Here is a 12,279-nt window from a genome sequence, read left to right on the forward strand (position 1 = left end):
AAAGCTCTCTGAACGCCAGTCAAAGCTCCTGTCACTAAATGAAAAGGTTAGCTTACAGTCCTGTTTACACTTTGCTTTTGCTTTGCTTTGCTTCAGCTTCGCTTCAAAAATTATACCCCATGTCACTTTAGTTGTGCTTCATAGCGTCTTCAATACCTCTGGCAAAGCTCGCTTGAAGCCCCACCAAAGGCTCATCGAAGCCCCACTAAAGCACCGAGGAGCTTTGACTGGTGGTCAGAGAGCTTTAACAAAGCATTTCTGAAGCCTTGTTTTGAAGCAAGTGTAAACTAAACCTTACTGTGGATATGCATGTGGTAGTGTTTTGATGTTTTATGATAATTTTCCCTTGCAAAATTTCTCAGCTTCAATGAGGAATATATTAATGTCAACTTTCTTCTCATCAGCCTTTCTAGCTACTGAGTCACAGTAAGCAGAAACTGCAGTTGTACATTTTTTAGCCATATCTGGAGTTTACATTGAAGAACCTGCTTTCTCTGCCTTCTGCTAGACATACAGTAATTCTGCCCTTTGTATATGTTCAGAAATAGTTTATTAACAAATTCTGTCAGAATATAGAATAACCCAGCAAGCAAAGCAAGACCAAAAGATAGCAGATAAGAAGTTCACTGTTAAGATTTGCTTATACTTTAAAAGACTCCATCTGAAATATTATATTTTGTTGGCAATATATGTGTTTATAGTGCATCAAATTAACTAGATTTTAATTATTATATTTTCTTTTTTCAGTGTTTGACCTTCTACGCAAAGGGTAGGTAAGAGATGAAAATTTTCCCTCTTGTTCTGTTATGTTAATGCTGTGTGCCTGGGACTTTTACCTAAATAGTACAGCAGTAAAGCTAGTAACATCTTTTTTTTTTTTTTTTTTTTTTTATTTCCCAAGAAAAATAATCAAAATTAGTTAATATTCCTGACACTTTCTTTTCTTTATTATATGAATTTCAGTAATGGCAGCTCTGCAAACTTCAGTAATTTTTTATTTTGCTTTGCATCTGTAGGCTCTGCCTGGATAATTTATATTGCCAATGGTTGTTTTTATTTACCTACCTTTTCCAGAAGTACCAATTTGGCCATTATTTTTTATTAAAAGTATAAGCTGTATTCATCCTTAAAAATAACTATATTACTGCAAAAAAAAAGTGGTTTCCCCTGTAATTTTGTACACAATTATCCATGTTCAGTTAGAAGAACATCTCCTAACCAATTTTTATAAACAAGGTAGCAAAGAAATTTGAGAATGTTGCACAAACCAGTCTAATTCAACACTTTTTTTGTGTGTGTGTTTTTTTTTTTTTTTTTTTTTTTAAAACAAAAGTGAAAATGTGGTTAAACGAATAAGTAATAATGACTGAAGTGTACCTTTAATTAACTTTTGGTGCTGTGTTTGTCTGACAAATGTCAAGATGACACTGAATACAAATGAGAGGCACAGATGACAGTATATACAAATGATACCAAATATTAACACTAGGTTATGATGGCAGTGAATGAGAGGATGTTTTGGCGAGTGAGAAGCTGGCAGACAGACAATTACAGCTACGCTTACTTTGTACAAAGGTCAAAATGAAAGCACGATCATTTAACTGAGAAACATTTGCAGCAATGCCAAGTTAGTCTTGCATGTTTGGATGACAGTTAATACAAATTATGGATGTTTGGATGGCAGTACATACAAATACTTTTAATCAGCCATATTAAGTTGCAAAAGAGAAAATCTGGTACAGTTCACATTTTATAATATAGGCGTGCTAGGTCCTGGACCCAGATAGTAAGACCATGCATACAGTGCCTTGAAAAAGTATTCATACCCCTTGACTTTTTTCACATTTTGCCATGTTACAACCAAAAACGTAAATGTATTTTTTGGGGATTTTATGTGATAGACCAACACAAAATGATAAATGGTTTTCAAATTTTTTTACAAATATCTGAAAAGTGTGTCGTGCATTTGTATTCAGCCCCCCTGAGTCAATACTTTGTAGAACCACCTTTCACTGCAATTACAGCTGCAAGTCTTTTTGGGGATGTCTCTACCAGCTTTGCACATCTAGAGAGTGACATTTTTTTGCCCATTCTTCTTATTTAAAATAACTCAAGCTTTGTCAGATTGGATGGAGATTGAACAGCAAGTCTTGCCCATAGATTCTCAATTGGATTTAGGTCTGGACTTTGACTGGGCCATTCTAACACATGAATATGCTTTGATCTAAACCATTCCCTTGTAGCTCTGGCTGTAGATTTAAGGTCGTTGTCCTTCTGGAAGGTGAACCTCCGCCCCAGTGTCAAGTCTTTTGCAGACTCTTATGCCCCGTACACACAATCGGATGTTGATTGGACATTCCGACAACAAAATCCATCGGATTTTTTCAGACGGATTTTGGGCCAAACTTGTCTTGCATACACACGGTCGCACAAAGTTATCGGAAAATCCGATCGTTCTGAACGTGGTGACATAAAACACGTACGTCGGGACTATAAATGGGGCAGTAGCCAATAGCTTTCGTCTCTTAATTTATTCTGAGCATGCGTGGCACTTTGTGCGTGGATTTGTGTACACACGATCGGAATTTAAACGATCGGATTTTGTTGTCGGAAAATTTTATATCCTGCTCTCAAACTTTGTGTGTCGGAAATTCCGACGGAAAAAGTTCGATGGAGCCCACACATGATTGGAATTTCCGACAACACAATCCGATCGCACTTTTTCCATCGGAAAATCCGACCGTGTGTACAGGGCATAACAGGTTTTCTTTTAAGATTGCCCTGTATTTGGCTTCATCCTACCTGCTGAAGAAAAGCATCCCCACAACATGATGTTGCCACCACCATGTTTCACGATGGGGATGGTGTGTTCAGGGTGATGTGCAGTGTTTAGTTTTCTGCCACACTCAAGGTTTTGCTTTTAGGCCACAAAGTTCAATTTTGGTCTCATCTGACCAGGGCACCTTCTTCCACATGTTTGCTGTGTCCCCCACATAGCTTCTCGCAAACTGCAAATGTAACGTCTTATGGCTTTCTTTCAACAATGGCATTCTTCTTGGTACTCTTCCATAAAGGTCAGATTTGTGGAGTGCACGTCTAATAGTTGTCCTGTGGACAGATTCTCCTACCTGAGCTGTGGGTCTCTGCAGCTCCTCCAGAGTTACCATGGACCTCTTGGCTGCTTCTCTGATTAATACTCTCCTTACTCGGCCTGTGAGTTTAGGTGGACGGTCATGTCTTGGTAGATTTGCAGCTGTGTGCCATACTCTTTTCATTTTCGGATGATGGATTGAACAGTGCTCAGTGAGATGTTTAAAGCTTGGGATATTTTTTTATAACCTAACCCGGCTTTAAACTTCTCCACAACTTTATCCCTGACCTGTCTGGTGTGTTCCTTGGCCTTTATGATGATGTTTGTTCACTAAGGTTCTCTAACAAACCTCTGAGGGCTTCACAGAACAGCTGCACACACAGGTGAACTCTATTTACTAATTGGGTGACTTCAGAAGGCAATTGGTTCCACTAGATTTTAGTTAGGGGTATCAGAGTAAAGGGGCTGAATACAAATGCATGCCACACTTTTCACATATTTATTTGTAAAACATTTTGAAAACCATTTATCATTTTCATTCCAATTCACAATCATGTGCCACTTTGTGTTGGTCTATCACACAAAATCCCAATAAAATTCAATTACGTTTCTATTTGTAACATGACAAAATGTGGAAAATTTTAAGGGGATATGAATACTTTTTCAAGTGACTGAAATTACTGCAATAATTATTGTGATCTACTGTACAAATAACAGACATTTATAACCACTTTAAAAAGAATAACTAAACCCACAAAATGTACCGAAAATCTCTTGTAGCAATGTAGCTATAATAGCCTCAGTAACAACAAAAATTTGTCAGGGGAGTGACCCTCCCCCTCCAGGTGTGATTCGGATGTTAATAAAACATACTCCTTAAAATATATCTGTATTTTGCATTGTGCTGAATAATAGATACAAACTTTTGATTACCATAAATGTGCATGAAAGACATTTGTTTACTGATTAAGATTTGTTATGTATGAACCAGAAATGGCGTGAGACAGATTTTGAATTACGGTGCCTCAGATCTTTGTTGGACCAGTGATTTGTTGGATCAGTGATTTGTTGGACCAGTGATTTTGTGTCATATATAGCATTAAAGGGAAGACTGAGACAAATTTGGAAGAGGTGGGGCAGACTTTTATTGGAAGGATCTGTTATGTGTGATATAGAACTGAAAGTGGGCAGAGATGCATTTCTAAGAGGTATGACCAAATTTTATTGGATGGATATGTTCTTTGCGATACAGAATTGTCAAATCAATAGCAAAGGAGCACCTACTTAAACCTGTGCAGATATAAACATGTAAATATCATACCAAAAAATATACAAAGCTTACATCATAAAGTGTAGCACATAAAACATTCATTTATGACATGGTAACCCTATTTGCATTTAACCTTAGCCTCTTTCTCTATGCATATGGGATTTCCATCTTGATGTACCTATCTGTGGTCTGGAGTCCTATATGAGGACAGCAGTTTGGAGAGGATTATACAAAAGTGCTTTCAGACCTTGCAGAAATCTTGGGGGTCAATTGTGACGGTGAGCTGCTCTCTTCTATAGGATTAATCACTGGGTGTTTTTGATTTCCACATTATCAGCACAACGATGGCAGGAAGATATTCATTTGCATTGTCTATTTCAGCATGGACTTGTAAATGTTTTATGGACTACACTTTATATATGATGGATGTTTTATGTATTTTGGGTATGATATTTACGTTCTTTGTTTTTCTTCACACTCCTTTGCTATTGATTTGACATTGCATATATACTGTATTAGGAGGTAGCTGCCAATTGATGATTTAACCACTTGCTTACTGGGCACATATACCCTCTTCCTGCCCAGGCCAATTTTCAGCCTTCAGCGCTGTCACTCTTTAAATGACAATTGCGCGGTCATGCTACACTGTACCCATATGAAATTTTTATCTTTTTTTCCAACAAATAGAGCTTTCTTTTGGTGGTATTTAGTCACCACTGGGTTTTTTATTTTTTGTTAAACAAACAAAAAAAAGACATAAGATTTTGAAAAATAGTTTAAATATAAATATAAAATTTGGCAAACAGGTAATTTTTCTCCTTCATTGATGTGCACTGATGAGGCTGCACTGGTGAGCACTGATAAGGTGGCACTGATAGGTGGCACTGATTAGACAGCAATGATGAGGCTGCACTGATAGGGGGCACTGAGAGGTGGCACTGATGGGCAGAACTAATGTGGCACTGGTGGGCACTGGTTAGCAGTACTAATGGGTACTGGTAGGTAGCACTGGTGGGCACTGCTTAGAAGCAGTGACTGTCACTGTGTGGGACTGATTTCTTGTTTACACAAGCCAGTAACTGGCTTATTTTTTTTTTCCCTCCTCACAAAAGGCGACTACCGTTTTCTGTTTACATCATGTTATCAGAAGGGGGCGTGCGGGCAACGCGAGCATGGGAGGGACATACATGGATGCCCTCCTAGCAATCCAAGCCCACGCTGTTGCCGTCTTTCAGCTTTAGCGCGGGCGTGAAGTGGTTAAATTTGTTTTTAAATTTAGTAATTTTTTTATGTTTATTATTTGGGCGCAGCACGTTACTTTTGTGTTTATTGTAATACAAAATTGAAGGTGAACAAACACAGATTTATAGGACATCCGAGGCAATTTCCAAAGAAAAATATACCCAATTTTTTTGCGAGAGAGTCGTGATAAAAAAAAACTATGATGCTCTCTTGGGGGTCTGAGAAATGTTATGTATAACAGAGAATTGAAGGATGCATGTGTTAGATTGTGAAATGTGAAAGCTAGCTGTTAGATTTCTGGGACATCTGCGCTTATTTTGTAAGGACATGGATAGAATTTTTAGTGTAAGTGCAAGAGACACTGGGAAGGCAAGTGACAAAGGTTTGGAAATTGAGTAAGGCAGGAGTGACGTGTCTGGAAGTAGGGAGAAAATTGTGTATGAGTGTGGTTTGGGTAGTAAGGAGTGAGATATTCTAGGGCAGTGGTTTCCAAACTGCGGCCGGGGGCCAGATGTGGCCCTTTGCTTGTCTTTATCTGGGCCTTGGAGCACCATTCCCCCTGCTGACACCATCAGTGGGGCACTGTTCCTCCCATTAAAACCAATGATGGGGCATTGATGCTGGGGCATTTTCTACTCTCACTGGCTACGGTCCAGCCCCATAAAGCCTGAAGGACAGTAAACTGGCCCTTTGTTTAGAAGGTTTGGAGACCTCTGTTCTAGGGGGAAGAGATAAAAGTGATGTTTTCAGGGAAATTAGAGAAATCCTAGATGTGGATAGTGTCTTAAAATGCACACTATGTAAAACATATACTAATGAACCTTAGGGTTGGATCTATACTAGCTGCCTGGTTGCAGATCATTTTATTTTGGGAGTGAATAATAATTCAGTGCTTGTATCTGCGTTTTACTGAAATACATGCTTCTTCTTTTACATCTTTGTGTTCAATAAAGATTGCTTCCCTGATTAATGTTTTTTATGGTTATGTCATCAGTTTTTGAATGACTTTTTTTTTTTCCTTAGACCGGTCATGGAAGTACCATGTGATCATCCCTTTTCAGAAGAACAAACCCGAATTTACTTCAGGGATATTGTGCTGGGTATAGAATACTGTAAGTAGTTATGTTTTAAGTAATCTGACTGCTTTCCTGCACATTGCTGTTAGCACTTTGATGATCGGGAAAACACACTTCTAAGATGCTTGTTAATTATTTATCATTTAATGGTTTCCTTTTAAAAATACAATGTTTTTGTCACGTAAGTGAAAAATAAAATCTATATCTTTGCCAGATTTTGCTTGATAAAAAAAGATTGTTTCAGAAATCAAACTGTAAAAGTGATACAATGCAAAATGTACTAACTGCTGTGCTGTCAGATGAGTGTCAATATCATTGTTTTGTTGCTGTGGCTTCTGGTTTACAAATGTGCTTACATTTGCTGACTATAAAGTTAAATGTTTTTGTTGTATTAATTCAAAAATGGCTTTGTAGCTATTTTGGTCATGGTACCAAATAACTAGTGTAGCTTGTCATTAAATGTAGCTTTATATAAAAAGAAAAAGGCTGATGGTGAAAATTAGTAATTACTTCATACTGTTACGCTACATTACCGTACATGCATTAACATGTGGTTAAGGCAGCCTATCTATTTTGAAAGAGCTGAAGGCATGCAACAACACAGGCTTTTAATGACCCAGAGCACCACAACAAAAACATGCGTTTGTGTTGTAGTGCACAAAAAACACGTGTGCTGACTTGTAGTGCACCAAAAACATGTGTGCTGACTTGTAGTGCACCAAAAACATGTGTGCTGACTTGTAGTGCACCAAAACATGTGTGCTGACTTGTAGTGCACCAAAACATGTGTGCTGACTTGTAGTGCACCAAAACATGTGTGCTGACTTGTAGTGCACCAAAACATGTGTGCTGACTTGTAGTGCACCAAAACATGTGTGCCGACTTGTAGTGCACAACAAACGTGTGCCGACTTGTAGTGCACAACAAACGTGTGCTGACTTGTAGTGCACAACAAACGTGTGCTGACTTGTAGTGCACAACAAACGTGTGCTGACTTGTAGTGCACAACAAACATGTGTGCTGACTTGTAGTGCACAAACAAACACAACATATATATATATATATATATATATATATATATATATATATATATATATATATATATATATATATATATATATATATATAAAATGTATGTGTATATATACATATACAATTGTTCAAGCATCGTATTTAGCTCCTTTTAAAACAACCACACCATATTTTTCCAGCCTGTATATCTTCTGAGGTTATCTGTGGGCTTTTACTTTGTATCCCAAACAATTCTTTTGGCAGTTGTGGCTGCCATCTTTCTTGGTCTACCTGACTGTGGCTTGGAATCAACAGGTCACCGAATTTTCCACTTCTTAATAAGTGACTGAACTGTACTGACTGGCATATTCAAGGCTTTTTATATCATTTTCTATCTTTATAATAAAGTTCCTTTACCTTGTTGTGCAGGTCTTTTGACAGTTTTTTTTCTGCTCCCCATGGCTCAGTATCTAGTCTGCTTAGTGCATCCAAGTGAGAGCTGACAAACTGATTGATTATTTATACACAGACACGAATTGCAATTCAAAAACCTACAGATGTGGGAAATGAACCTTTTAATTGCCATTTTAACCTGTGTGTGTCACCTTGTGTCTGTACAAAGGCCAAACATTCCAGGTTATGTAAACTTTAGATCAGGGCCCTTTAGGTGATTTCTGTTATCATTCTGATTTTAAAAGGAGCCAAACAACTATGTGATAATAAATGGCTTCATATGATCACTATCCTTAAATAAAAGACAGTTTTTTGTCATGATCAGTCATATTTTCAATATCAATGCCTAACTTTCACAACTTCTGCCAGGGTATGCAAACATTGGAGCACGTGTGTGTGTGTGTGTGTGTGTGTATATATGTGTGTGTGTGTATATATATATATATATATATATATATATATATATATATATATATATATATATATATATTTTATAAACACAGCGGGTAAAATAGGTATTGAACACGTTGGCATTTTTCTAGATAAATCCATTTCTAAACGTGCTATTGACATGAAATTTTCACCACATGTCAGTAACAACCTATACAATCCATACATACAAATAAACCAAAACAAATAAGTTCAGCTATGTGTAATAAAATGGAATGACACAGGGAAAAAGAATTTAAAGTGGAGGGCCACACTGGAAAAAAAAATGCCACCAAAAATCCTAAAAAAAAAAAAAAATATGGAAAAAAAAAAAATGTTATACTTACCTAAACCCTTGTTGCTAGGCAGTCTTCCTAATCTGCCTCTTCCTATTCCGCGGCGGGTTCTTCTCCTCGGTGAGCGGCCCCGTTGTCTTCTGGGAACTGTGTGTGTTCCCAGAACACCATGGGGCCATTCACAGATCGCCGCGCCGCTCGCGCGTGCGCAGTGGGATACTGGCAGTGAAGCCGCAAGGCTCCACTGCCTGTTTCCCTTACCTAGGATAGCGGTGCCGGGACCCGAGAGCCGAGGGACGGGTCGGCCTTGGGCGGCCGACATCGCGGGCACTCAGAACAGGTAAGTCTACTTATTTAAAGTCAGCAGCTACAATGTTTGTAGCTGCTGACTTTAAAAATTTTTTTTAGCTGGCCGGAATGCCGCTTTAACATGCTAACTGAAATGTATTTAATACTTCGTACAAAATCCTTTGTTGGTAATGACAGCTCTAAGTCTCCGCCTGTATGGAGAAATTAGTCGTATGCATCACTCAGGTGTGATTTTGGTTCATTCTTCCACATAGTCTTCAAATCTTGAAGGTACTGTGAGCCTCTTCTATGAACTCTGATCTTTAGTTCTTTCTATAGATTTTCTATTGGATTCAAGTCAGGTGATTGGCTGGGCCATTCTAGCAGCTTTATTTTCTTTATTTGAAACCAGTTGAGAGTTTCCTTATAGATGGCAGCAGATTTTTATAAAGAATGTCTTGGTACATTTTTTCTGTTCATCCTTCCTTCAACGACATGAAGTTTGCCAGTACTGAATGCTGAAAAACGGCCCCACACCATGATGATCCCACCTCCAAATTTCACTGTTAGTATGGGTGTTTTTAGGGTGATGTGCAGTGCCATTTGTCCTCCAAACATGGTGTGTATTAGGGCATCCAAAGAGTTCAATCTTGGTCTCATCTGGCTAGACTATATTCTCCTAGTATTTCACAGGCTTGTCTAATTGTTGTGCAGCAAACTTTAAGTATGCTTCAACATGCTTTTTGTTCAGCAATGGAGTCTTGCATGGTGAGCGTGCATACAGGCCATGGCGGTTGAGTGTATTACTTATTGTTTTCTTTGAAACAATTTTAGCTGCTAATTCCAGGTCTTTCTGAAGCTCTCTACAAGTGGTCCTTAGCTCTTGGACAACTCTTCTGATAATTCTTTTCACTTCTCTGTCAGAAATCTTGCGAGGAGCACCTGATTGTGGCTGGTTTATGGTGACATGATGTTCTTTCCACTTCTGGATTATGGCCCCAACAGTGCCCACTGGAACATTCAGAAGTTTAAAAATCCTTCTGTAACCAATGCAATCAGTTTGTTTTGCAACAAAGAGGTTGCAAAGGTCTTGAGATAGCTTGTTGTTTTTACAGATCATGAGATGTTTCTTGCGTGACACCTCGGTAATGAGACACCTTTTTATAGGCCATCAATTGAGACTAAACCAGCTGAAATTAATTTGCACTGACAAGGGGCATGATTGCTTTCTAATTACTGATAGATTTCAGCTGGTGTCTTGGCTTTCCATGCCTTCTGCACCTCCCTTTCTTCACGTGTTCAATACTTTTTCCCTGTTCCATTCCATTTTAGTACACATAACTTAATTACTGAATTTATTTGTTTTGGTTTCTTTGTACATATGGATTGCATGGGTTGTTACCGATATTTGGTGAAAATGTCATGTCAGTAGCACCTTTAGAAATCGATTTACCCAGAAAAATGGTGACATGTTCAATACTTTGTTTACCCGCTGTGTGTGTGTATATATGTGTGTATATATATATATATATATATATATATATATATATATATATATATATATATATATATATATATTATTCATTTATATTTCTAGATAGTTATCCATCCATTTTTAGCTGATTTGAGAGTATATGATTTTCTGTTTGATCATACTCATCTGAATACAGCTATGCCTATGCCATGATAATTTTTAGTTTACTTGTCTCTGTTTTGCTTTGCAGCTAGCATCTGCCATGGCTCTAATATATTGTGTAAAATATAATGCAGCATAGTTCTATATGTGTGGTTAAAATAGGTGTTGGGTGCTTTGATTTTCCTCCAGCTGTTTGTGGTGAAAACTAAGCAAGTGCCAGCTACAAGATAGTTTTCTTGGTCTGCCACTTCCTCGGAAAAATATCTTCCTGTGACTCATTGCTTTTCCTTTTACTACCTGCCAAGCTTTCACACTAAATTAATAGCCTGCACATGCATTAAAGAGACAGACCATGCAGTAGACAAAGCAAAAGAGAAATTGTAGAGCATTGGAAACGAGAAGTGGGAGAGCACAGGCGTGCCATCATATGCTAGCTGTGAGTCAGAATAAATAAATAAAAATTACATGCACAAGTAAATGTCGCATAACGTGTATCCTATAGCAAAAGTCCCCTTCAGGCTGGAAATTTATATTTTACGTGTGGATAATCACAATGTGTGTCCAAGAACACCACTGATGCCATTTTAATAGTCAATTAGTCAACAGTTTACATGTTTTCCTAGTAGATTAGTAGTGCATGGCAGCTGAAACAGTGATGACTTTTTGACTAGGGATTTTCTCATTCTCTGGAGCAATGGTTTTCATCTTGGTATATATTCTGAACACCGAGTCTACCACACTAACGCTGGTTATAGATGCATAGACTTTAGTTTGTCCTGGTGGACAAAAACAGATTACGTTTTTTGATGTGAAAAAAATGTCGACAGACTTGCAGGTGTGTACTCCACGCTGCTGTTCCTTTTTTACCTGTGAATGGTCAAAAATTGTCCCCCCCCCCCTTTTAAACCTATTGGTGATATTAAAGGTTTAGTTCTTAATTTTCTAAAATAATAAACATTTCACACTTACCTGTGTGCAATAGTTTTGCACAGAGCAGCCTGAATCCCCCAATCTTCCAATCTTTCTCTTTTTCTCTTCTTGGATCCCCCTCTGGTACTCCTGGATCCCCCCCCCCCACTTGCTATTGGGTACCCGTGCAGGTTTGATCCCAAGCCGCACTGTACATCTATTGATGCACATAGTGCGGCTGGGCCCTGCCCTCTGCTTCCTCTACAGTGGATTTGATTGACACAGTCTGGTGGGGAGGGAGAGAGCGCAGCACTGCTGCTTTTGTGCACAGTGCTGGATTGAAATCAGACTCAGTATTTAGGGGGAGGGGGCTAGGGGTGATCTGCACCTAAAAGGTTTTTTACCTTTTTAGGCTGCTTTCACACTGAGGCGCTTTACAGGCACTATAACGCTAAAAATAGCGCCTGTAAAGAGCCTCTCATCTCACTCCAGTGCTTGCACACTGGAGCGGTGCGCTTGCAGGACAGTAAAAAAAGTCCTGCAAACAGCATCTTTGCAGCGCTGTAGGAGCGGTGTAT

The 12,279-nt window shown here is 38.4% G+C and overlaps 1 protein-coding gene across 7 annotated transcripts in view; it reads left to right on the forward strand.

Moving 5' to 3' along the window:
* CAMKK1 (calcium/calmodulin dependent protein kinase kinase 1) overlaps window positions 1-12,279 on the forward strand; it is a 382,369-nt gene that overhangs the window by 226,290 nt on the left and 143,800 nt on the right. For all 7 annotated transcript variants that reach the window (XM_073615054.1, XM_073615060.1, XM_073615058.1 and 4 more), the window contains 2 exons: window positions 748-769; window positions 6,627-6,715. In XM_073615054.1, coding sequence (XP_073471155.1) covers window positions 748-769; window positions 6,627-6,715 — 111 coding nt within the window. The remainder of the gene's footprint in view (window positions 1-747; window positions 770-6,626; window positions 6,716-12,279) is intronic.

The sequence above is a fragment of the Aquarana catesbeiana genome, linkage group LG02 (genome assembly GCF_042186555.1).
Source record: "Aquarana catesbeiana isolate 2022-GZ linkage group LG02, ASM4218655v1, whole genome shotgun sequence".
Classification (NCBI taxonomy): Eukaryota; Metazoa; Chordata; class Amphibia; order Anura; family Ranidae; genus Aquarana; species Aquarana catesbeiana.